Below are 27076 nucleotides of genomic sequence, written 5' to 3'. Positions count from 1 at the left end.
CCCGAAGGAAGCTCAGCTTTGGGCTCTGCCGAGAGCAATATTTGTCACGTCACGTTTTCTGCAATTGCAAAAAGGAAGCCGGTAATTCCATACTGAGAATCTATCAATGAACCAGTATCCCAGATGATGCATCTGAGGGCCATAAATAGGATTCCTCCAGGTAATGGGGACCCTGCATGTGTAGGCACTGGCGATAAAACCAGCACTCCGACAGGATCCCTGCACCTGGCCTCTGAACACAAAGTGACCACTGTACATCCCCATCAATGAAACCCTTGTGCCAGCCTGGATCTTGTGTGTCACGTCTGACCTTATACTGGGTGGTAGGGATTTTTTTGGTTGAGACAGTGTAGTTTGACATTAGATTTTTTTTTTTTTTTAATTATACATGCAAACTTACCTTTAACTTAGTATAGTTTTCAATTTAGCATCAAAGAAAAACAAAACAAAAAAAAAAACAAAAAAAGACAGCTTTATGCTCACAAACCAAGGATGGATTTATACGTGCGAATATCTCTGGCCAAGTACAGGCTTTGGGACTAACTGTAGAGCCCGAGATATGCCACTGGGGCTGATGAGGGGGTTTCCACGAATATTATTGTGTGCTATGGAGCCAAGAACTAACAGGTCTGTAAATGCTACTTACCTGCCCAGCACCGATCTCTGCCGGCACAGATCAATCACAGACCGCTCCTGTGGCTTCCAGTGACATCACAAATTCTTTTTCTGCTCCGCTGTCATGTTGATAGACAGCAGAGAACCAGATGCCGTCGACAGAACAAGCCAGAAGAGCTGCTCTGCCATATGAAGACTCAAGAGCGGTCTGTGAGTGCTCTGAGCTGGCAGATAGTTAGCAACTACCTCCCTGTAAGATCATCATGGATAACCCCTTTAAGTTTGAATCAGGAAACTAGTGGAAATAAATTGTAGAAGGCAAGAAAATTCCAGCAAGTGTATGTCATATACGAGGCCCAGCTACAACGTACCCTGGAATTGGATCAACAAGCTTCCATGCACTGGGAACATTACGTAAACCCCCTCTACCCAAAACACAAGCCCCTCTTTTTAATCAAGGCATCAGTGGTCTGTCCAGAAATCAGTGTCCTCTGATTGAGACACACGGGCATCTGAATGCAGCCTTACGAGGAGTCCAGGTAACAGCACAAGATGAAGAACTGCCAGCTCAAATTTTGCTTTGTGGCTGTTCTCATAGCGGTCACTGACGCAGCGATGGATAGATTGGATTATATATTTCCTATCACAATTTATGCCTGGTTCACACAGTGACTATCTCAGATTAGCTCAATGTAATCTTTGTTGTGCAATAATTCAATTTTTCAAGGATTCACCATGTGCCAAACTCCACAACAATCCGATAAAAATGGAGACAGATACATATTATAAAAAAAGTTTTATTCACAAGCTCCAGGTACAATGTCTGGCATCAGACTCTGGGTGCAATGCTTCTGATGCATATAAAAACAAACCATACCATACTCACCAACACGAGCTAACGCTGGATGAGAGTTCAGCACTCAATAATGGCTCCAAATTAAATTAAAAAGTCCAATCAGTATTTGCTGCGACCCAATTACAAGACAAGTCAGTGGTTTTACCGGAAAAGGCGGACGCTTGCGATTCTCCTACACCCGAGGGTGCATGATTACTTCTTAGCAAAGGAAATCTTCATGGAGTTGCTCTGGGTGATCTTGAATCCTTGTAGAGACTCTCTGGCAGCAGCTGCCTGGACTTCATTGTCAAATTCCACAAAGGCAATGTCGTGACGCCCAGGGACGAGGCGGACTTCTTTGAAGCCCGGGAACCTTTAAAAAAAATTAAAAAATAAAATAAAAATTGTTGAGCATTAAGAAATGAACCAATGTGGCAGGAATCTCATACTAGACAGCGATAAGTACTATATGGCCAAAAATCAAGGTCATTTTTAGAAATGCAAAGAATAAAAAAGTGATAAACTGCCCTGAGACAAGGAGAGGGCGCTAGAGATACTCACTGGTTGAACAGCATGGACAGCATCAGCTCGTTGGTTTCTTCCGGCAGGTTGGTCAGGAACAGAATGTGGTTTGGTGGATTTTCAGATAACTGAGGAACAAGATGTAATGTAGATGTTAAGAGTCATCGATTATAGAGGTACAATACAGAAGACTGCTGCATAAAACAGATGAAACATAAAAGGGGCTGCCCACAGCTGCTGTAGAAAAGACATGCGATGGTGTACCAGCACTAATCCATGTGCGTGGAGTTGGCAGATGCCCCACACAATGAAGGGCGAGATCTTCCATGGCATGGGGCAATGTAGCACCCGACCAGTTGGGTGGTACCAAGTGCAGCAAAGGAGTAAAATGCCTAAAGGAACCTTCCTTCCAGGGATTCCTCTGTGTGGCACAGGTCAGACCCCCCCCCCCCTTTATGCTGTGGCATAATATTTTATGAGTGGCGGATTGGCTCATGCCCTAGTGATGGTGGCACAAATCTCTTCTGCACAATGATGAATTAAATTAAAAACACACAAGTCGTAGTCTGCTCACCGGTTGCATAGGTGCCATTTGTCCTGGCATCATCTGCCCATGTTGCATACCACCTGGCGGCATCTGTCCTGGACCCATTCCTGGTGGTGGCATCATGCCGGGATGGTGCATATATGGTGACTGTCCAGCCATATGCATCATACGCGGGCCCTGGTTCATTCCAGGGATGTTCTGCATTCCCTAAAGAGAAAAGAAGATTTATAAGACAGATCCAAAACAAAAGCAGCAAGAAAACATCAGTAAGAGAACTCACTGGCATCTGCCCTGGCAGGCCTTGCACCATGGGAGCGCCAGGAACAATCTTCTTGGCAGCAGCAGCTTCCAGCCCCTTGACTTTCCTCTTCTCCTGTCTTTTACGGTCTCTCTCCACAAAGGTCCCTTTAATTTTAGCTATGATGTCGGAGTCTGACTTTGCATATTGTATTCTCTGAATGGAAAAAAACAAACAAACAAAAAAAAAACAACGAACTCTGGATTACTTAGATATTTCTCAGATTACAGCCGGATGGCAGAACAAGTCAGTGATGCCCCTATGTTAAATGTAATACCAACCATCGGCTTATCGTAGAAGGGGAATCCTTGCATGGACCTCAGGGCGTTTGTCGCACTGCTCACTTCCTTAAAGATGACAAATGCCTGTCCTCTCATCTTCAGACTTCGAGACACCAAGATATCAAGGATCTGTCCGAACTGGGAGAAGATGGCATAAAGAGATTTCTTCAGCTCTAAGGGAAAGAGAAAATGTAGGGTCAGACTGAGCCGCCATAAATGTCCCGCAGCTTGTAATCCTGAAGCCACACTGTGCGCCGCTACCCCCCACCTACACCCAGAGGAGACGGGCAAGGACTGTCGTGGCCCAACTGGCAACCTGAAGCGTAAGGGACACTGCACAAAGACATATGCGTCTCCACTTGCTTAGAGCGCCACTAACTAATCGATTCATAGGACCCCGGTCCACCGGCCATTGGACAGGTGCCCTGTGTACATCTCTCACCTTACGGCATACGTGGCTCTTTTGACTAGCTGGCCTGGCACGATATCACACGTGACACGGCACTAGGCAAATCAAAAGAAGAGCGATGGATGCCGGCAGGCCTCCAGTCTAGGAGCCACAGATGGAATGGGATTTGGAAACCAATTTGCAAACATAGAATTTATTTTAGATGCTCATTGAGAGAGAGGGATATAGATAAAAAAAAAATATATCTATCTATTTATCTATTACATACTACGTTATATATATATATATATATAATTTTACACACTAGATGGTGGCCCGATTCTAGCGCATCGGGTATTCTAGGATACGCATGTATGTAGCAGCCACATAGTATATAGCACAGGCCATGTAGTATATAGCAGACAAATAGTACGTGGCCTGTGCTATATACTATGTGGCTGCTATATACATCTGTCTATATAATTGTCTAAGGGTCACTTCCATCAGTCTGTCTGTCACGGATATTCATTGGTTGCGGCCTCTGTGTCACGGAAATCCAAGTCGCTGATTGGTCCCGGCAAAACGCCCAATCAGCGACGGGCACAGTGCAGCAGCGAAATGGCAGCTGCTTACTGCCCTGCACTCAGTGTCCTGTCCACACTCCCCTCCAGTCAGCGCTCACACAGGGTTAATAGCAGCGGTAACGGACCGTGTTATGCCGCGGGTAACGCACTTCGTTAATGCTGTTATTAACCCTGTGTGACCAAATTTTTACTATTGATGCTGCCTATGCAGCATCAATAGTAAAAAGATCTAATGTTAAAAATAATATTTAAAAAAAAAAAAGAAAGTTATTCTCACCTTCCGATGTGGCCCGCTGTCCTCGGCAGTGCAAGCGGCAGGTTCCGGTGCCAAGGATGCTATGCGAGAAGGACCTGCCATGATGTCACGGTCATGTGACCGCGACGTCATCACAGGTCCTAAGCGCATAGCAACCCTGGGACCGGAAGCTGCCGCGTGCACCGCACACAGGCGCCAGGACTTCAAGGGGCCTTCGGAAGGTGAGTATATGTTTATTTTTTTATATTAAATCTTTTTCTACCACGCATATAGTGCCCACATTGCAATACACTGCGCGCGCTCTGTGCAATACACTGCGCGCGCTCTGTGCAATACACTGCGCGCGCTCTGTGCAATACACTGCGCGCGCTCTGTGCAATACACTGCGCGCGCTCTGTGCAATACACTGCGCGCGCTCTGTGCAATACACTGCGCGCGCTCTGTGCAATACACTGCGCGCGCTCTGTGCAATACACTGCGCGCGCTCTGTGCAATACACTGCGCGCGCTCTGTGCAATACACTGCGCGCGCTCTGTGCAATACACTGCGCGCGCTCTGTGCAATACACTGCGCGCGCTCTGTGCAATACACTGCGCGCGCTCTGTGCAATACACTGCGCGCGCTCTGTGCAATACACTGCGCGCGCTCTGTGCAATACACTGCGCGCGCTCTGTGCAATACACTGCGCGCGCTCTGTGCAATACACTGCGCGCGCTCTGTGCAATACACTGCGCGCGCTCTGTGCAATACACTGCGCGCGCTCTGTGCAATACACTGCGCGCGCTCTGTGCAATACACTGCGCGCGCTCTGTGCAATACACTGCGCGCGCTCTGTGCAATACACTGCGCGCGCTCTGTGCAATACACTGCGCGCGCTCTGTGCAATACACTGCGCGCGCTCTGTGCAATACACTGCGCGCGCTCTGTGCAATACACTGCGCGCGCTCTGTGCAATACACTGCGCGCGCTCTGTGCAATACACTGCGCGCGCTCTGTGCAATACACTGCGCGCGCTCTGTGCAATACACTGCGCGCGCTCTGTGCAATACACTGCGCGCGCTCTGTGCAATACACTGCGCGCGCTCTGTGCAATACACTGCGCGCGCTCTGTGCAATACACTGCGCGCGCTCTGTGCAATACACTGCGCGCGCTCTGTGCAATACACTGCGCGCGCTCTGTGCAATACACTGCGCGCGCTCTGTGCAATACACTGCGCGGCTGTTATATACTACGTGGCAGTGCAATATAGTACGTGGCCTGTGCTATATACTACCTACATATTCTAGAATACCCGATACATTAGAATCGGGCCACCATCTAGTACATATTGTAGAATAACTGATGCGTTAATACAGGCCACGCAGTATACAACAGTGGCCACGCAGTATATAACACAGGCCAAACAGTATATAACACAGGCCACGTACTATATAACACAGGCGACGCAGTATATAACACAGGCCACGTAATATATAGCACAGCCCACGCAGTACAAAACACAGCCCACATAGTATCTAACACTGACCAGGTAGTATATAGCAGCCACACGGTATATAACACAGCCCACGTAGTATTTAGCAGTGTGGGCACCATATCCCTGTTTAAAAAAATAATTAAAATAAAAAATAGTTATATACTCACCCGCCGGGATCCATCGAAGCTCTGGAGATGCGCGCGCGGCTGCCGCCATCTTCCGTTCCCAGGGTGCATTGCGAAATTACCCACATGACTTAGCGGTCTCACGAGACCGCTAAGTCTTCTGGGTAATTTCGCAATGCATCTCTGGGAACGGAAGATGGTGGCAGCCGCGTGCGGCTCGGCGGACTACGGAGGTGAGAATAGCAGGTTTTTTTTTTTTTTTTTATTATTTTTAACATTACATCTTTTTACTATTGATGCTGCATATGCAGCATCAATAGTAAAAAGATGGGGACACACAGGGTTAATAGCAGCGATAACGGAGTGCGTTACCTGCGGCATAACGCGGTCCGTTCCCGCTGGCATTAACCCTGTGTTAGCGGTGACCGGAGGGGAGTATGCGGGCGCCGGGCACTGACTGCTGGGGAGTAGGGAGGGACTAATCGGACTGTGCCCATCGCTGATTGGTCGCGGCAGCCATGACAGGCAGCTGGCGAGACCAATCAGCGACATGGGATTTCTGTTATGGAAGTTGAGGACAGAAAGACGGAAGTACCCCTTGGACAAAAATAAAATATATATATATATATATATATATATATATATATATATATATATATATATATATATATATATATATATATATATATATATATATATATATATATATATATATATATATATATATATAGTGCCTACAAGTAGTATTCAACCCCCTGCAGATTTAGCAGGTTTACACATTTGGAATTAACTTGGCATTGTGACATTTGGACTGTAGATCAGCCTGGAAGTGTGAAATGCACTGCAGCAAAAAAGAATGTTATTTCTTTGTTTATTTTTTTTTTTTAAATTGTGAAAAGTTTTTTCAGAGGGTCATTTATTATTCAACCCCCCAGAATTCTGTTTGGTTCCCCTAAAGTATTAAGAAGTAGTTCAGGCACAAAGAACAATGAGCTTCACATGTTTGGATTAATTATCTCTTTTTCCAGCCTTTTCTGACAATTTAAGACCCTCCCCAAACTTGTGAACAGCACTCAAACATGGTCAACATGGGAAAGACAAAAGGAGCATTCCAAGGCCATCAGAGACAAGATCGTGGAGGGTCACAAGGCTGGCAAGGGGTACAAAACCCTTTCCAAGGAGTTGGGCCTACCTGTCTCCACTGTTGGGAGCATCATCCGGAAGTGGAAGGCTTATGGAACTACTGTTAGCCTTCCACGGCCTGGACAGCCTTTGAAAGTTTCCTCCCGTGCCGAGGCCAGGCTTGTCCGAAGAGTCAAGGCTAACCCAAGGACAACAAGGAAGGCGGAAGATCTCATGGCAGTGGGGACATTGGTTTCAGTCAATACCATAAGTAACGTACTCCACCGCAATGGTCTCGGTTCCAGACGAGTCTGTAAGGTACCTTTACTTTCAAAGCGTCATGTCAAGGCTCGTCTACAGTTTGCTCATGATCACTTAGAGGACTCTGAGACTGACTGGTTCAAGGTTCTCTGGTCTGATGAGACCAAGATCGAGATCTTTGGTGCCAACCACACACGTGACGTTTGGAGACTGGATGGCACTGCATACGACCCCAAGAATACCATCCCTACAGTCAAGCATGGTGGTGGCAGCATCATGCTGTGGGGCTGTTTCTCAGCCAAGGGGCCTGGCCATCTGGTCCGCATCCATGGGAAGATGGATAGCACGGCCTACCTGGAGATTTTGGCCAAGAACCTCCGCTCCTCCATCAAGGATCTTAAGATGGGTCGTCATTTCATCTTCCAACAAGACAACGACCCAAAGCACACAGCCAAGAAAACCAAGGCCTGGTTTAAGAGGCAAAAAATCAAGGTGTTGCAGTGGCCTAGTCAGTCTCCTGACCTTAACCCAATTGAAAACTTGTGGAAGGAGCTCAAGATTAAAGTCCACATGAGACACCCAAAGAACCTAGATAACTTGGAGAAGATCTGCATGGAGGAGTGGGCCAAGATAACTCCAGAGACCTGTGCCGGCCTGATCAGGTCTTATAAAAGACGATTATTAGCTGTAATTGCAAACAAAGGTTATTCCACAAAATATTAAACCAAGGGGTTGAATAATAATTGACCCACACTTTTAGGTTTAAAATTTATAAAAATTTAACTGAGCAACAAAACTTTTTGGTTTGTAAGATTTATGCATCTGTTAATAAATCCTGCTCTTGTTTGAAGTCTCTAACTTATTTGCATCTTATTAAACCTGCTAAATCTGCAGGGGGTTGAAATACTACTTTTAGGCACTGAGAGATATATATATATATTATATATTATATATTATATATATATATATATATATATATATATATATATATATATATATATATATATATATATATATATATATATATATATATATATATATATATATATATATCTCATCCTGAGAATCCCAAAAAATCATCAACAATATGAAAGCCATTGGCGCTAGCCAATTAAAAAGTCAGTGGTTTTGATACTGGAAAATGACTAATACTGTTATACAGCGGAGGGTTAACAGCGGGACTGAGAACATTAAAGGGAATCTGTCACCTCATTTTTCACATATACGTTGTGGCCACCGGCATCAGGGGCTTATCTACAGCATTCTGTAATGCTGTAGATAAGCCCCCGGTGTATCCTGAAAAAGGAGCAACATTATACTCGCCCAGGGGTGGTCCCGCTGCGGTCCGATGGGCGTCCAGGTCCAGCGCCTCCTATCTTCATACGATGCGTCCTCTTCCTTGCTTCTGTCGTGGCTCTGGCGCAGGCGTACTTTGCTCTGTTGAGGGCAGCGTAGAGTACTGCAGTGTGCAGGGAAAGGTCAGAGAGGCCCAGCGCCTGCGCACTGCAGTACTTTGCTCTGCCCTCAACAGGGCAAATCGGTACGCCTGCGCCAGAAGCAAGGAAGAGGACGTCATCGTATGAAAATGGGAGGCGCCAGAACCGGACGCCCATCGGACCGCCCCTGGGCGATTATAATCTAACTCGGTTTTTTTCCATCTTTCAGGCTACATCGGGGGCTTAACTACAGCATTACAGAATGCTGTAGATAAGCCCATAATGGTGGTGGCCCCAGCATATATGCGAAAAATGAAGTGACAGATTCCCTTTAAGATTTTATTTCCCCCAATGCACATTGCTCGTACAAGTGCTCTGAAGATAATGCAGAGAGAAGAGAACATCAACCCTGAGGAATAAGGACGCTACAATTTGTCCATCTCGTCTAAGCAACAGCAGCTACTCGATTGGGTGTTAGAAATGAAAATAAACCAACAGAAACAACATGGATCCCACACACGGCGTGTGCAGGTGTAGATAGAAAATCACCTCTACCCATGTATATGTAAATGGACAGTAACGTATACTCCGAATAATCAATATAAAGCAAGCAAAGGAGTTCTATACGGAAATTTAAAATAAATATTTTATTACAACAATTTTAAAAGATATAACATAATCCAAAAATTACTATACAGTAGTGGATGAAAGGAGACCCTAGTGCAAAAACATCCGAGTCGCAGGCAAAAAGGAGGTAAAACACCATGGTATCGATATATAAATGAGCATCAGTATTGGCCCAAATTTTTTTTTATATATATATGGTATAAGTATTTATATGGTGCTAGTGTCCATGTGGACATATATCTACCATACACAAAGACCAATTAAGGTGCAAGCCTGAAGCAGAATTTCTTACCCATGATGAAGTAATGGTTGCCTGGGACTCTGAGAACCCCCTAACACGCGTTTCGCGTTGCTTTCTCAAAGAGGGAAGATTCCTCTTTTTGCCTGCGACTCGGATGTTTTTGCACTAGGGTCTCCTTTCATCCACTACTGTATTGTAATTTTTGGATTATGTTATATCTTTTAAAATTGTTGTAATAAAATATTTATTTTAAATTTCCGTATAGAACTCCTTTGCTTGCTTTATATTGGGTGTTAGAGCAGAAGGGAAAAATTGTGGACCCCGGACCACCATCCCATCCCAAAATGCCATCGTACATCGCAGGGAGAACGAGGGTGTATGGAGCAGACTCAGGAGCTGAACCCGCGATGTTCTGGGTCGATGCCTGCTGTGCCACATGTAGGGTAAATCATAAGTCCTCCAAAGTGGTCTTATTAAAAGTCACAGCTAGGCTAGCAAACAAGAATCCTTCCATAGACCGAACCCCACCCACAATACACAGTGGGTGAAATAAGTATTGGTTACGTCAATTTTCTAAGTAAATATTATTTCTAAAGGTGCTATTGTGATGAAATTCTCATCAGATGTCGACAACATCCAATCCACACAGGTAAAGAAAATCAAACAATAGATACCCATAAATTAGTGTAATAATGAGAAATGAGACATGGAAAGAGAATTATTGATCACGCTTACAAAGTTATATTTAATACTTCTTACTGAAACGCCTTTGTTGGTGATGAAGCTTCAAGTCACCACCTCAAATGGAGAAACTAGTCGCAGGCATTGCTCAGGTGTGATTTTGGCCCATTCTGCCACACAAACACTCTTCACATACACAATGTCCTGTGGTCTCCTATGATCTCTGAGATTTGGTTCCTTCCTTACATTTTCTATTGGATTCAGCTCAGTAATTGGCTGGGCCATTCTAGCAGCTTAATTCTCCGAAACTAATTGAGGGTTTCCTTGGCCGTGGGTTTGTGATTTTTGTCTTGCTGAACTGCCCACCATCATTGAATCGTCATCATCCTGGTAGATGGCAGATTTTTTTCAATGTCTTGGTACATTTGTTCATTCAGCCTACCTTCAATCACATGAAGGTTTTCAGTGCCGTATGCCGAAAAACAGCCCACACCAAGATGTTTCCACCTCCAAACTTCACTGTTGGTAATTGGTATGGTGTTTTGGGGGCTATATGCGGTGCCTTTTGGCCTCCAAACATGGTGTGTATTATTATGGCATCTGAAGAGTTCAATTTTGGCCTCATCTGACCAGACTATATTCTCCCAGTATTTCACAGGCTTGTCAAAAGCTCTCTCTTGAACATGCTTTTTGTACAGCAGCGGAGTCTTGTGTGGTGAGCGCGTGTACAGGCTAGGGAGGTTGAGTGCATTACTTATTGTTTTAATAAATAATCATACTTGCGGATTCCACATCTTTGGCTCATGGACATCTCTTCTGATAATTTGTTCCCTCTGTCTGAAATCTTGTAGGGAGCACCTGGTCGTAGATGCTTTATAGTGAAATGTTCTGTCCACTTCCGGATTATAGCTCCAACAACTGGAACCTTCAGTAATTTAGAAGTTCTTCTGTAACCAATACCACCAGTATGTTTTACAACAATAAGGTTACGAAGGTCTTGAGACCGCTCACTGGTTTTACATATAGTTAGAGGTTTCTAGTGTGGCACCTTGGTAAGGAGACATTTTTACATGCCATCAGTTGAACCAGCTGATATCCCTCACAAAGTGGTAGGATGCCTTCTACTGATTGATAGATTGCAGCTGGTGTCATGGCCTTTTGCTCCTCTCCGTGTGTTCAATACTTTTCCCATGTGTCATTTCTCATTATTACACAACTTAAAGGGAATCTGTCACCCCAAAAATCATATATGAGATAAGGCCACCGGTATCAGGGGCTTATCTACAGCATTCTGTAATGCTGTAGATAAGCCCCCGATGTTACCTGAAAGAGAAGAAAAACAGATTATATTATACTCACCCAGGGGTGGTCCCGCTGCGATGGGTGTCGCGGTCCGGTGCCTCCTATCTTCATACGATGACATCATCTCCTTTGCTTCTTGCTGTGGCTCTGGCGCAGACGTACTTTGTCCTGTTGAGGGCAGAGCAAAGTACTGCAGTGCGCAGGCACCTGGAAAGGTCAGAGAGGCCCAGCGCCTGCACACTGCAGTACTGTGCTCTGCCCTCAACAGGACAAAGTACGTCTGTGCCAGAGCCGCAACAGGAAGCAAAGAAGAGGACGTCATCTGACAAAGATAGGAGGCGCCGGACCGCCCCTGGGTGAGTATAATATAACCTATTTTTCTTACCTTTCAGGATACATAGGGGGCTTATCTACAGCATTACAGAATGCTGTAGATAAGCCCCTAATGGCAGTGGCCTTATCTCATATACAATTTTTGGGGTGACAGGTTCCCTTTAATCTCTGGTGATTTCTTTGCCTGCGTTGATTGGATGGGTTGTTACCGACATCTGGTGAGAATTTCATGTCAATAACACCTATACAAATATATTTGCTTACAAGTTTATTACTTATTTCACCGCTGTATATAAAGTTAGTTACGGGTGTCAGAAATGGCGACAAACTAGTCGTCCTGTTTTGCTGTCGGTTTGCGCAGCATTTTTGGACAGTTTGGCGGTATATGGCCGGCCGGCGCGGTATATGGCCGGCCGGCGCGGTATATGGCCGGCCGGCGCGGTATATGGCCGGCCGGCGCGGTATATGGCCGGCCGGCGCGGTATATGGCCGGCCGGCGCGGTATATGGCCGGCCGGCGCGGTATATGGCCGGCCGGCGCGGTATATGGCCGGCCGGCGCGGTATATGGCCGGCCGGCGCGGTATATGGCCGGCCGGCGCGGTATATGGCCGGCCGGCACACCATTCCGACGGTTTTACCATGGCTGATCCTCACTCACCGTCCTTCTTGATCTTCTCATTCAGGTTGTTGATGTAGATGGTGTTGTTGGGTCTCATCTCCTGGACGGCCATGTCTGAGGAAGCTGAAAGGAAACAGAGGAGGTGAAACACAAAAAGAAAGTCCCAGCGGTCACACTGCACACATCATACTGAGATTCATTCCAGCTGTGGAGCGTCCCCTACACCGGCCGCACCTGTATACAGACACCGGGGATCTCCGCACCGTAACCCGCCAACACTGCACACGATGCCGCCAGGCCGCACTACTACAGGACTCGGCAAATATCCCTCCGCTGGCCACACCCACAGTGTAACACTACGGCGCCTCTGATTGGTCAGCACATCACGCCTTTTACGTGCCCTCGTCGCCTACGTTCGACACGTGATACATCTCCACCAATAATACTCCACAAACAGCGAAGTGCCAATCATATGCCGCAGCCACGAGCAGACTGTGCTTAGACCGTGACTATCATTTCATTCATTTTTTACTGTTTCTGTGCAGCATGTTATCCGTCGTTCACTGCTTTATGGCGCATAGGTGTTTTCATGACGTACTCGCGAAGAGGCAATGCTTGTAAAGCGCAGCCAATCGGATTTCACGTTTCATTATGCAACCTGGAAAAGTGAAAGATGTAACCTGATTGGTTGCTGTTTATAACCTGCACTGTAGCCAATCAGATTTCATTTTTAATTTTCTAATAGAGCCTGCAAATGTGTAAGAAGCTGTAATGTGATTGGTTGCTATTTGCAAACTACTCCGTTGTAGTGTGTACTGTAGCCAATCATATTTCAGCTTTCATTTTCTAACCCACCCTGGAACAGTAAAAGCTTTAATGTGATTGGTTGCTATTAGCAACTGCTCAGTTTTAATGTGCAGACAACTGTAAACACCTTCTGGCCATTGGATTGGACACGGGTACATTGATCTTTGAACTAATAGTTTCTACAAAATATTTGGGAAAAGTGAAGTCGTTACCCATAACAACCTAATAGGCTGCAGCTATTATCTGTAAACAAAATTGGGGAAACTGGTTGCTATGGGTAACTTTTAGAGTTATATGTAAAAAAAAATTCACTGGTTTTCTCTACGTACTGACCTGTGAACCAGTAAGATCCGACACTTGGGGGACATTTTTGTACTTAAATGCATGTATTTGGGGCTAAAAGTCATTTTTGCAATTACCTTTCATTCAAAATGTTGCACCGTTTGTTTTTTCCAGGCTCCTTGTTTCCATGCTCATTGCTGGCTGCAGAATGAGTTATCTGAGAATCTATCAGTGAGCTCGTTCTGACAGGAGAGTTTCTATTGCTGCTTTCACATATTGCAGTCAGGATACAGTTTTCCACTGTAAATTCTATAAAACCACATTCTCTTTGCAGCACATTTTGAAAATCAATGCCAAAACTCATTTTGTAAAATAAAAACAACCAAGTGTCTTCTGCACATGTGGCTGCCCGGCCTGACCCCAGCTTTTACAGCAAGAGTAAAATACACTGCTCAAAAAAATAAAGGGAACACTAAAATTCCACATCCTAGATATCTCTGAATGAAATATTCCAGTTATAAATCTTTCTTACAAAAAAGAGAAAAAAAAGCCAGCTCACCGATAGATGCAAGAGGCACGGAACTTCGTCCTGACACGACGTAGTAGAATCCCAACAACAAAGAAAAATTGTTCCAGCTTCTTCATAAAATTTGATACTTTAATCCAACATATTAAAATAGAAAGGGACACACTCCTGGGACAATGCCATAGCACATGTGAAGAGAGCTACAGCTGTGACAAAGACCGCAAGGTGGAAACGCGTAGCTCTCTTCACATGTGCTATGGCATTGTCCCAGGAGTGTGTCCCTTTCTATTTTAATATGTTGGATTAAAGTATCAAATTTTATGAAGAAGCTGGAACAATTTTTCTTTGTTGTATAAATCTTTCTTCATTACATAGTGGAATGTGTTCAAAACAATAAAACCTAAAAATTATCAATGTAAATCACAACTAATATCCCATGGAGGTCTGGAGTTGGAATGATGCTCAAAATCAAAGTGGAAAATCAAATTACAGGCTGATCCAACTTCAGTGGAAATGCCTCAAGACAAGGCAATGATGCTCAGTAGTGTGTGTGGCCTCCACGTGCCTGTATGACCTCCCTACAATTCCTGGGCATGCTCCTGATGAGGCGGTGGATGGTCTCCTGACGGATCTCCTCCCAGGCCTGGACTAAAGCATCAGTCAACTCCTGGACAGTCTGTGGTGCAATGTGACGTTGGTAGATGGAGCGAGACATGATGTCCCAGATATGTTCAATTGGATTCAGGTCTGGGGAACGGGCGAGCCAGTTTATAGCTTCAATGCCTTCATCTTGCAGGAACTGCTGATATACTCCAGCCACATGAGGCCTGGCATTGTCCTGCATTAGGAGGAACCCAGGGCCAACCGCACCAGCATATGATCTCACAAGGGGTCTGAGGATCTCATCTTAGTGCCTAATGGCAGTCAGGCTACTTCTGGTGAGCACATGGAGGGCTGTGCGGCCCTCCAAAGAAATGCCACCCCACACCATTACTGACCCACTGCCAAACCAGTCATGCTGAAGGATGTTGCAGGCAGCAAATCGCTCTCCACGGCATCTCTAGACTCTATCACGTCTGTCACATGTGCTCAGTGTGAACCTGCTTTCATCTGTGAAGAGCACAGGGTGCCAGTGGTGAATTTGCCAATCCTGGTGTTCTGTGGCAAATGCTAAGCGTCCTGCACGGTGTTGGGCTGTGAGCACAACCCCCATCTGTGGACGTCGGGCACTCAGGCCATCCTCATGGAGTCGGTTTCTAACCGTTTGTGCAGACACATGCACACTTGTGGCCTGCTGGAGGTCATTTTGCAGGGCTCTGGCAGTGCTCCTCCTGTTCCTCCTTGCACAAAGGCTGAGGTAGCGGTCCTGCTGCTGGGTTGTTGCCCTACGGCCCCCTCCACATCTCCTGGTGTACTGGCCTGTGTCCTGGAAGCGCCTCCAGCCTCTGGACACTACGCTGACAGACACAGCAAACCTTCTTGCCACAGCTCGCATTGATGTGCCATCCTGGATGAGCTGCACTACCTGAGCCACTTGTGTGGGTTGTAGAGTCCGTCTCATGTTGCCACGATTGTGAAAGCACAACCAACATTCAAAAGTGACCAAACATCATCTAGAAAGCATTGGTACTGAGATGTGGTCTGTGGTCCCCACCTGCAGAACCACTCCTTTATTGAGGGTGTCTTGAGATAATTGCCAATAATTTCCATCTATTGTCTATTCCATTTGCACAGCAGCATGTGAAATTGATTGTCAATCAGTGTTGCTTCCTAAGTGGACAGTTTGATTTCACTGAAGTTTGATTTACTTGGAGTTATATTCTGTTGTTTAAGTGTTCCCTTTATTTTTTTGAGCAGTGTATATTCCATTTCTACATATGATGCTCCTGATTCTACCCTGATCTCAGCATTACTGTATACGGTGGTTTATAGCGCTATAGCAAATCATTCGGCTGGCAATCTATTGTTCATGGCCTGTAATAATTCTCTATTTAAGAGTTTATCACCTGAAACTGGACCCAGTTCTCTTCCATAATCTAATGATATTCCTGATATCTCTTTAGCGCTCATGTCAGAGGAGAATGTCGCAGCCTGCACAGACGTTATTCATGTGCCTCCACCACCATCATTGGCACCACCACCCCAGGCACCTTCATCACCACTGGCACCACCACACCAGGCACCTCCACCACCACTGGCGCCACCACCACCACCAGTCCTTTTCCCTTTTCCTCCACCTCAGGTGAAATGCAAGTTCTATAAGAAGGTGGCAGAGAACAGCGACCCATCAGTTGGAGGATGCAAAGAGTTAAAACGGCTGATCAAGAATCGGCAGGAACGGTAAGTGATTTCGGGTGCGATTTTCGGAGGTAGTGATCATGCAACCTTTCCTTTTTGCTCGTTCCAAGAGGTGACATGAGAGATTTAACCCACGGCTGCTCCTCACAGAGCAGATCCAGTCTGTGCATAGAAAGCCATTAGAAATAATGTCCACACTCGGCCAATCTGACCACACGTGTACTGATGTAGGCCTTAGTCACACCAGAGTATAGCAGCCACAATTCCCAGCCTGACCGTGAGGGTCCTGCCCCAGACTAACAGCCTTATAGATAGAAATTACATTATTAGGTCAGGTCAGGAGAGTGACCAACGTTCCGAGAATTGCCGCCATATCACGGGCCATAAAATATGGACACTATATGTTAATGTGAACCTAGCCGTAGGGTGAGAGATAGTAACACTTTTCTTTTACCACATAAGACTATCTCAAGAACGGCTGACATTTTTTAGCAGCAGTAAATGGCAAAATTGCTCTTAATTACAAGCTGCATAAGACAATAGCCATTTATGAAGATGGAAATGACCCTTTAAAAAAATAAAAATAAAGGTATACTGTTATATACCAGCCCAACAGAGGCAAAATGGAAAGTCTTCTTAGTTTTGTCAGGCTCAAGGTGATGTGAACAGCGCCTAACATATGAAGGACAGTAAACCATAAGTAAACCATACACGGTGCAGCGGGTTTACAGCTTTTGTTTGTGAATTGCATTAATCTTTTTTTTTTTGTATTTTTGCATTTCAGATTTAGTGGACATTTAAAATGGCTTCTATACAACCAGCATGTGCCATCCCTTATACAGGAGGGTCCGCAGTAAGTGCAAGAAAGCAGTGAAAATGGGCCATGTTTGGATAAGAAAAATGATTGTCTATGGGGCTGTCCACACTTCCGTGTATATTTCAGGACCGAGTAGTCTGCAGAAAAGCACAAAGACCGACCGGACTCTGATGACTCTGATCAAAAACACTGATGAAACTCTGACCCACGGGCTCATTCAGACGTCAGTGATTTTTTTTTCTTGTGCGAGAAAATTGGTCCAAGTTTCATCAGTGTTTCTGATCACAGTTTGGTCATTGGGTCATTTTTTTACCTTCAGAGTTTGGTCCGGACCCCATTGATCTTATATTGAAGACCTATCCCAAATCATTGGATTTTTTTGTGTCTTGGCTGTCAAAATCACAACAGCTTACAGGAAGTAAGGCGACCTAAAATCTTTACATTATGTTGTGATGTAGCAGTGCCGTGGCACAATCTTTGGTTAGGTAACATGTATCGGAGCCAAAGTCGCCAAGTACCGTAGCCTAAATCCACTGCAAATAAAGGGCTGTGCCAACACCAACATTATCTTGCCCCCTTCTTTATCTCTGCAACCTATGCAAGCTGATATTTCACTGGATACAAGGGGTCATTCACAAACAATGTGGATTTTATAAAAGAAAAATACCTTTACACGTTTGTCTTTGCTCCCATGAGACACTGGACCTTGTTTGGTCTCTGCAGCTGCAGTATTTGCACATGAATACAGTTTCCATCTACAATACTAGGAGTTATGTAGATTTATAGACAGTAAATGAACAATTTGCATTTGCTATTCCAAAACACCTCAACCAGATACGGCTTGGATAACATTTGCACGTCTGCAGATATATGCGTAGGATTTATATGTAAAAGACATATGCAAGTGTGTGCCATGCACGTCCGGGTATACGATTTAGACATATTGAAACGTACAGCAGCACGTAGTAGTAGTAGTACTGTTAGTTAGCAGTAGGTAGTAGTAGTAGTACTGTTAGCAGTACATAGTAGTAGTAGTAGTAGTCCTGTTAGTGTTCATAAAAAATATACTCTTTTATTTTTTTCTCATCTAAAGACAGGGTCTACGTTTTATACATAATGGAACGTACAGCAGTAGTAGTGTAGTAATATTAGTGCTGTTAGTTAGCAGTACATAATAGTACTAATGCTCTTAGCCTTACATAGTATTAGTAGTAGTGCTGATAGCAGTACATAGTAGTAGCAGTGCTGTTAGTTAGCAGTGCATAGTAATAGTAGTGCTGTTAGTTAGCAGTACATAGTAGTACTAATGCTCTAAAGGTACCTTCACACTAAACGATATCGCTAGCGATCCGTGACGTTGCAGCGTCCTGGCTAGCGATATCGTTGAGTTTGACAGGCAGCAGCGATCAGGATCCTGCTGTGCCATCGTTGGTCGGAGCTAGGAGGCCAGCACCTTTTTCGTCGCTGGATCTCCCGTAGACATCGCTGAATCGGTGTGTGTGACACCGATCCAGCGATGTCTTCACTGGTAACCAGGGTAAACATCGGGTTACTAAGCGCAGGGCCGCGCTTAGTAACCCGATGTTTACCCTGGTTACCAGCGTAAACGTAAAAAAACAAAAACAAACACTACATACTCACATTCCGGTGTCTGTCCCCCGGCGCTGTGCTTTCCTGCACTGTCAGTGCCGGCCGGCCGGAAAGCAGAGCACAGCGGTGACGTCACCGCTGTGCTTTCCGGCTGGCGCTTACACAGTGCAGAGAAGCACAGCGCCGGGGGACAGACACCGGAATGTAAGTATGTAGTGTTGGTTTTTTTTTACGTTTACGCTGGTAACCAGGGTAAACATCGGGTTACTAAGCGCGGCCCTGCGCTTAGTAACCTGATGTTTACCCTGGTTACCAGGGTACTTCGCATAGTTGGTCGCTGGAGAGCTGTCTGTGTGACAGCTCTCCAGCGACCACACAGCGACGCTGCAGCGATTGGGATCGTTGTCTAGATCGCTGCAGCGTCGCTAAATGTGACGGTACCTTTAGCCTTACATAGTAGTAGTAGTGCTGATAGCAGTACATAGTAGCAAACAAAACCTTAAGGACAATATTAATATAAATGTGGGTGACTAGCGGCTTAAATAACCCAGCCACCACATGCAAAAGCCATGGGACCACTCCCAACAGTATCTTAAACAAGAAAAAAATGGAGTACCAAGATCCACCAAAAAGTAAAATCATAATACCGTAGTTTATTTATTGAAAATCATACATATAAGGCACCGAAAAGAGTTACAAAAAACATATCAACAAGACACGAGTTTTTCTGAGATTGAGAACAAAGGTGCAGCAATCACGTGCAGTCAGACCAAGCAGCAGGGTAGGATAAAGTAAACCCTCATAAAGTGCCAGTGCTTCAAGTGTAGTTTACATACCCATATTAGTGGTAAGAATAGCCATAAGGATGCTAGTATAATCACAGTGAAATCCAATAGTATGACTATAAGCTACCACATCCCATGGCACCCACTCAGAGTATGAATATACAGTTAGTGTTCCTTACCCATAGCTGTGGAGTCCGCACCACGTGTACCCCTACACACGTTTCGCGTGGGCTTCGTCGTGTGGGATCACAGCCCCCTGACGAAGCCCACTCGAAATGCGTGTAGGGGTACACATGGTGCGGACTCCACAGCTATAGGTAAGGAACACTAACTGTATATTCATACTCTGAGTGGGTGCCATGGGATGTGGTAGCTTATATTCATACTATTGGATTTCACTGTGATTATACTAGCATCCTTATGGCTATTCTTACCACTAATATGGGTATGTAAACTACACTTGAAGCACTGGCACTTTATGAGGGTTTACTTTATCCTACCCTGCTGCTTGGTCTGACTGCACGTGATTGCTGCACCTTTGTTCTCAATCTCAGAAAAACTCGTGTCTTGATATGTTTTTTGTAACTCTTTTCGGTGCCCTATATGTTTGATTTTCAATAAATAAACTATTATGATTTTACTTTTTGGGTAGCAGTACATAGTAGTAGCAGTGCTGTTAGTTAGCAGCGCATAGTAATAGTAGTGCTGTTAGTTAGCAGTACATAGTAGTAGTGGTGCTGTTAGTTAGCAGTACATAGTAGTGGTGCTGTTAGTTAGCAGTACATAGTAGTACTAATGCTTTTAGCCTTACATAGTAGTAGTAGTGCTGATATCAGTACATAGTAGTAGCAGTGCTGTTAGTTAGCAGAAACATAGTAATAGTGGTGCTGTTAGTTAGCAGTATATAGTAGTAGTGGTGCTGTTAGTTAGCTTTACATAGTAGTAGTGCTGATAGCAGTACATACTAGTAGCAGTGCTGTTAGTTAGCATTACATAGTAGTGGAGTGCGGCGTGAGCACCCGGGCAAGTGCCGGGGCCCTGGCGAGACGGGGGGCCCACTCATGCTGTCATAGATCCATCTGGTCGCTTGCCCGCTGTTTTTCCTGCCGCTTACCCTTTCAATTTGCGGGCACGGCGGTCTTACAGGTGCGGGCAGTGGGAGCTGGCACAAGCATCTTCTCAGTCAGTGCAGGCAGGCACATAGGGCTTAAGAACGCAGCCAGCGTGACATTGTTTGTGGGCGGAGAGAGCACGTTCTCCTGCTCTGCTCTCCCGCCCCTGGCTGCAGTGCTGAACTTATCAGGCAGATTCCGGAGGAGCTCCTACCTGCGCCTGAGTGAGTGCAATGATATCTCTGTATTCTGACAGTCTGGGTGAGCTGGGGAGGCCATGGGCTGGACAGGACAGGTGCTGAGGGCCTGGGCGGCTGCTGAGGTATATAATATACTTCAGCAGCTCAGCTGCAGCCCAGGCCCCCAGCACCTGTCCTGTATATGTATATACTGTATCTTTACAGCCTGTATAGATACAGTATATATAATATACAGTACAGACCAAAAGTTTGGACACACCTTCTCATTTAAAGATTTTTCTGTATTTTCATGACTATGAAAATTGTACATTCACACTGAAGGCATCAAAACTATGAATTAACACATGTGGAATTATATACTTAAAAAAAAAGTGTGAAACACCTGAAAATATGTCTTATATTCTAGGTTCTTCAAAGTAGCCACCTTTTGATTTGATGACTGCAGGGGGAATACTGAGCAATAACCAGGAGGTGACACTCGACTACATTGTACAAGTGGCAACTTCAAGAGGATACACCGTCCATGGGGGCAAGAAAAAAGCAACTAAGTAATGAAAAATGAGTGACCATAATTACTTTAAGAAATGAAGGTCAGTCAGTCAGAAAATTGGGAAAACTTTGAAAGTGTCCCCAAGTGCAGTGGCAAAAACCATCAAGCACTACAAAGAAACTGGCTCACATGAGGACCACCCCAGGAAAGGAAGACCAAGAGTCACCTCTGCTTCTGAGGATAAGTTTATCCGAGTCACCAGCCTCAGAAATCGCAGGATAACAGCAGCACAGATTAGAGACCAGGTCAATGCCACACAGAGTTCTAGCAGCAGACACATCTCTACAACAACTGTTAAGAGGAGACTTTGTGCAGCAGGCCTTCATGGTAAAATAGCTGCTAGGAAACCACTGCTAAGGACAGGCAACAAGCAGAAGAGACTTGTTTGGGCTAAAGAACACAAGGAATGGACATTAGACCAGTGGAAATCTGTTCTTTGGTCTGATGAGTCCAAATTTGAGATCTTTGGTTCCAACCACCGTGTCTTTGTGCGATGCAGAAAAGGTGGACTCTACATGCCTGGTTCCCATCATGAAGCATGGAGGAGGAGGTGTGATGGTGTGGGGGTTCTTTACTGGTGACACTGTTGGAGATTTATTCAAAATTGAAGGCATACTGAACCAGCATGGCTACCACAGCATCTTGCAGCGGCATGCTATTCCATCTGGTTTGCGATTAGTTGGACCATCATTTATTTTTCAACAGGACAATGACCCCAAACACACCTCCAGGCTGTGTAAGGGCTATTTGACCAAGAAGGAGAGTGATGGGGTGCTATGCCAGATGACCTGGCCTCCACAGTCACCAGACCTGAACCCAATCGAGATGGTTTGGGGTGAGCTGGACCGCAGAGTGAAGGCAAAGGGGCCAACAAGTTCTAAGCATCTCTGGGAACTCCTTCAAGATTGTTGGAAGACCATTCCCAGTGACTTCCTCTTGAATCTCATCAAGAGAATGCCAAGAGTGTGCAAAGCAGTCATCAAAGTAAAAGGTGGCTACTTTGAAGAACCTAGAATATAAGACATATTTTCAGTTGTTTCACACTTTTTTGTTAAGTATATAATTCCACATGTGTTAATTCATAGTTTTGATGCCCTCAGTGTGAATGTACAATTTTCATAGTCATGAAAATACAGAAAAATCTTTAAATGAGAAGGTGTGTCTAAACTTTTGTTCTGTACTGTATATACAGGACAGGTGCTGGGGGCCTGGGCTGGGCGGCTGCTGAAGTATATACACTGCACAGTACCACTCCCCCTGTATATATACACTGCACAGTACCACTCGCCCTGTATATATACACTGCACAGTACCACTCCCCCTGTATATATACACTGCACAGTACCTCTCCTGTCCTGTATATATACACTGCACAGTACCTCTCCTGTCCTGTATATATACATTGCACAGTACCACGCCCTCTGTCCTGTATATATACACTGCACAGTACCACTCCCCCTGTCCTGTATATATACACACTGCAGAATTTACAATAGCTATCACTCATGTAAGAAGTGGAATCTGGCATTGTACTATACCTATATTTCTCTGCTGTATCTGGGCATCATGAATCGTGGTATGTGTTAAAGGGGGGAGGCCCACTGAGACTCTTTCGCACGTGGCCCTCAAAAACCTGGAGCCGGCCCTGGTAGTGGTGGTGCTGTTAGTTAGCAGTACATAGTAGTAGTGGTGCTGTTAGCAGTACATACTAATAGTAGTGCTGTTAGTTAGCAGTACATAGTAGTGGTGCTGTTAGTTAGCAGTACATAGTAGTGGTGGTGCTGTTAGTTAGCAGTACATAGTAGTAGTGGTGCTGTTAGTTAGCAGTACATAGTAGTAGTGGTGCTGTTAGCAGTACATAGTAGTGGTGGTGCTGTCAGTTAGCAGTACATAGTGGTAGTGGTGCTGTTAGCAGTACATAGTAATAGTAGTACTGTTAGTTAGCAGTACATAGTAGTAGTGGTGCTGTTAGCAGTACATAGTAATAGTAGTGCTGTTAGTTAGCAGTACATAGTAGTAGTGGTGCTGTTAGCAGTACATAGTAGTAGTGGTGATGTTAGCAGTACATACTAATAGTGCTGTTAGCAGTACATAGTAGTAGTGGTGCTGTTAGTTAGCAGTGCATAGTAATAGTATTGCTGTTAGTTTCACAAAAAAATTACTTTTTTATTATCTACAGACAGGGTATACATTCTAGACATATTGACATGTACACTGTTTGCAGTAGTTGTACTGCTGTAAGTTTCAATACGTATCATTAATAATGGACAAAAAAAGGTGTTTTTTTTGTACGTCCAAAAAAATAACAATACCATAAAAGCCTGACAAAATGTAGCCAAGGAAATATATATATTTTTACTATGTCTTATCCATTGCTGCCATATACAGTGTGTGTGGACATAGGTTTGTGCATTTTAGGCATATGCATTTAGCGAAATGCAAAGTATAAATGTGAACTGAGCCTAAACAGAAAACACCCCAAAATACACTTCATGTTTTTAAAAAACAAACCAAAAAAACCTTTGTTAGAACACTGTATATCACCCTGATCCACACAATGTCCTGGTGGCAGGTGCGGACTTGTTGCCTTGTGGATGGCAGGGGGAATACTGAGCAATAACCAGGAGGTGACACTCGACTACATTGTACAAGTGGCAACTTCAAGAGGATACACCGTCCATGGGGAGATGTTCTCAGGTGAGCGCTGTCTCTGGGTATAATAATGTACTTTATGCCTGTGAGTAATACCGGAGGGAACTGCATAAGTAACAATTACCCTGTAGCATGATGTTACTGGGATCCCTCGGCGTATCTCATGCAGGAAACGCCATGTTCCCCACTGCTGCCCTACATATATCTTTGGTGATGGATCCCTAATAAATGAATGTGTAAAGGATCTATTCGATCCTGCTCTCTGATAGGTCTCTAATAATCCTTCCTGCTTTATAGGGTAAGAAGTTGTGGGTGCCATGGTAGACACTAATTATTTTTTCTTTCTCAGCGGATAACATGTCCCGCCTCGCAGAGGAAATTTTTGGCTGTCACTGTGAACTACTGACAGGGGGAATGGAAGGAGAGAACAGGGAGAGAATCCTGGGTCACCTCACTGCCGGGCTTCCCGTCCTCATCCCGTATCCTTTTCTATAGGAACACATTACATGCAGTGGCCCTGCCTCTCCTTTTACTATTCCTCTATCCAAATTTACCCTCTTGCACTTAACAGTATGAAGATAAATCAAAATGAAAAATGGTTGTATTCTATAGGCTGCTTACTTCTTTATAGCCACTAGGTGGCAGCAGTCATGTATAAAGTAAAAATTAACCCTATCACGTTGCCTACCATAGACCGGCGTGATTTATAGCTCCGGATTAACATTTCATTTGCTTTGGATATTGAATTTTATCAGAAATATTTGTGTATCTAAGTATTTAACAGCTTGTACAGATATGACGAGGACTTCAACCACGAGCCGTGCCAGAGAGACGGACACCGGGCACACTGGGCAGTTATTTCAGGTAAGGAAATTATTAATGATAAAGTTCTGCAAACGCCATATGTGCGCCATAGTTTGCAATTTTTTCCACTTTATGCAGCTCTCACCAACATATTTGCTGCCTCCCACGACCTGAGACACGTAGGGCTCACACGTCTGTTTTTTCCACGTACGGGAAAAACGGACCGATTATTCTGATCAGGGTTTGATTGGTACGAGCGTCATCCAATTTTCTCGTACTTGGACAAATTTTTTTAAAAAAAGTTCTCCACCTTCTCTATTGTGTTAGTCTGTGAAAATCGTATCGCACTCGGATGTCATCTGAGTGCAGTCCGATTGTTTTTCACTGACCCAGAGACTTGTATTGGCAATTTTGATCCAACCCCTCGGTTCATAATCGGACATGTCTCTGCGATTTTCCGCTGACTTCTCATTCCGTGAACAATCAGACATGTGAACGCCCCCCTAGACTATTACGAATACGAGTTATATTTGGGGAAAACATGGATAGCACTCGTACACGAAAATCTGATGTGTGAAGGAGGCCTAACTATTACACTATTATGCAGCCCATGATCAGACGTTTAGTAGGAGACTCTTAGTCATTAAAACATATATATGTAATATTCTCAAGTCTGACGTCCATTGACAGCATCATTCTTTATTCTCAGGGGTCCTTCTTGGAATGCAGAATGGATCCTTTGATCCTGACCCTGACGTCCCTGGACTGTTCCTGCCACCACCCGGCGCCTCCACTCTCAACACGGGTGACATAGAGCAACACTACCTCATCGCCAAGCAAGGCAAGAGCCGCCGTTACCAGCTGTGGGGATACGGGTCACTGAGCCGCAGCAATAATCAACTACTTCATCTGGACCCCAAGAGAACTTGTGATGGCAATGTGTATGTGGTGCCCGCAGGGGGCGTACAAGCCGGGCTGTGTGGCAAAACTCTGCTTCTCAAACACTGAGACGTATTATTTGTTAAAAAGGGCCGTCATTTTTAGGCGTCCGATTTTGGCATCCAAGTGCTATCCATGATTTTCATGAATAGCATTCGTACCTGTGATAGTTTATGGGGCCAATCACATGGGTGGGATCAAAATCGGCAATGGAAGTCAGTTAGTCCGAGAAAAACGAAGCACACTGGGATCAGTAATTAGTCCGTTTTTCTCATATGTGAGAATAATGAAGGTCTGAATGAGGCCGGTATAATATTAGGCTTCATATTCTAATTTCAAAAGATTTCCCAGAAATAAAAGATCAAGACTCCCAAGTATTTCCTATTTGTATCACTATAGGTAAAATGTATGGGAAAAAAATCCTATTATTTGACCTCATAGGATTTTCCTCCTCGGCTGTACACAGGACAAGGTCTATAGGAGCATTCAGCCACTGCATGTAAAGCCCCTGTCACACCTCCGTGTTTCCGATATGAGCGGTGTCCGTTTTAACACATACCAGACACACGTACACACGCACACTCATTATAATCTATGGGGCTGCGCACATGTCCATGTTTCTACACAGACCGTGTGACCCACAAATAGACATGTCCGTTTCTTTCTGGCAGCATGGATCAGAATGTGTGTCGCACACATGCACATGGATGACATCCAAGAGACGGGATAAAGTGAAGAATAGAAATTACAGATTTTTAGATGTTAAAGATGTGCAAATATAGATAGTTAGGTATCCATGAGATACATAATTAGTGCCTTGAGTGTATAAATAAGAAAAATGACGTGCGGTCAATCTCCCCCCCCCCCCCATTTTTATTAACCAGCCAAGGTAAAGCAGATAGCTGAGAGCTGATATTATGAAACTGGGTGGCACATCGCGTGAGATACTCCAATTCTGGCGCTTAGGGTTGATGTCAACTGTGATTTGTCCAAAAATGCAGCTGGCATCAAGCCCTGGTGTTTGTAATGGAGAGGGGTCTATCAAACTTCCTCATTACTAAGCCAGTAATTAAAGGGAACCTGTCACCCCCAAAATCGATGGTGAGGTAAGCTCACCGTCATCAGGGGCTTATTTAAAGCATTCTTTAATGCTGTAGATAAGCCC

The 27076-nt window shown here is 44.7% G+C and overlaps 2 protein-coding genes across 3 annotated transcripts; one reads left to right on the top strand and one right to left on the bottom strand.

Moving 5' to 3' along the window:
• Window positions 1-1394: 1394 nt before the first annotated feature.
• SNRPA (small nuclear ribonucleoprotein polypeptide A) lies at window positions 1395-12936 on the bottom strand. Its single transcript, XM_077285594.1, has 7 exons — window positions 12784-12936; window positions 12589-12672; window positions 3099-3271; window positions 2800-2973; window positions 2547-2726; window positions 2012-2100; window positions 1395-1823 (listed from the first exon to the last, which is right to left on the bottom strand). The coding sequence occupies exons 2-7, from the start codon at window positions 12659-12661 to the stop codon at window positions 1664-1666; spliced, it is 849 nt and encodes a 282-aa protein (XP_077141709.1). The 5' UTR covers window positions 12662-12672; window positions 12784-12936; the 3' UTR covers window positions 1395-1663.
• On the top strand, window positions 12928-26024 carry ACTMAP (actin maturation protease). 2 transcript variants are annotated; one of them, XM_077285592.1, is made up of 7 exons: window positions 12928-13054; window positions 16228-16504; window positions 17247-17315; window positions 24089-24213; window positions 24518-24647; window positions 24962-25032; window positions 25682-26024. In XM_077285592.1, the coding sequence occupies exons 2-7, from the start codon at window positions 16233-16235 to the stop codon at window positions 25978-25980; spliced, it is 966 nt and encodes a 321-aa protein (XP_077141707.1). In that variant the 5' UTR covers window positions 12928-13054; window positions 16228-16232; the 3' UTR covers window positions 25981-26024. The 2 variants fall into 2 exon arrangements, with proteins under 2 accessions (XP_077141707.1, XP_077141708.1); XM_077285593.1 differs by lacking the exon at window positions 12928-13054 and adding an exon at window positions 13452-13508.
• Window positions 26025-27076: the final 1052 nt, after the last annotated feature.

Source organism: Ranitomeya variabilis, chromosome 2 (assembly GCF_051348905.1).
Source record: "Ranitomeya variabilis isolate aRanVar5 chromosome 2, aRanVar5.hap1, whole genome shotgun sequence".
NCBI lineage: Eukaryota > Metazoa > Chordata > Amphibia > Anura > Dendrobatidae > Ranitomeya > Ranitomeya variabilis.
The sequence above is the reverse complement of the archived record's forward strand: the minus strand, read 5'-3'. Positions and strand labels throughout refer to the sequence as shown.

What these genes read in the sequence shown, in the direction of transcription:
- SNRPA (XM_077285594.1), bottom strand. Translation starts at nt 12,661, where the DNA reads ATGGCCGTCCAGGAGATGAGACCCAACAACACCATCTACATCAACAAC. An exon ending in TGAGAAGATCAAGAAGGACG is followed by an intron (nt 3,272 to 12,588) that starts GTGAGTGAGGAT and finishes TCTTTCCCTTAG; the next exon opens with AGCTGAAGAAATCTCTTTAT. An exon ending in CTGTCCATGCTGTTCAACCA is followed by an intron (nt 1,824 to 2,011) that starts GTGAGTATCTCT and finishes TTTTTTTTAAAG; the next exon opens with GTTCCCGGGCTTCAAAGAAG.
- ACTMAP (XM_077285592.1), top strand. Translation starts at nt 16,233, where the DNA reads ATGTCAGAGGAGAATGTCGCAGCCTGCACAGACGTTATTCATGTGCCT. An exon ending in GGGCTTCCCGTCCTCATCCC is followed by an intron (nt 24,648 to 24,961) that starts GTATCCTTTTCT and finishes CAGCTTGTACAG; the next exon opens with ATATGACGAGGACTTCAACC. An exon ending in ACACTGGGCAGTTATTTCAG is followed by an intron (nt 25,033 to 25,681) that starts GTAAGGAAATTA and finishes CTTTATTCTCAG; the next exon opens with GGGTCCTTCTTGGAATGCAG.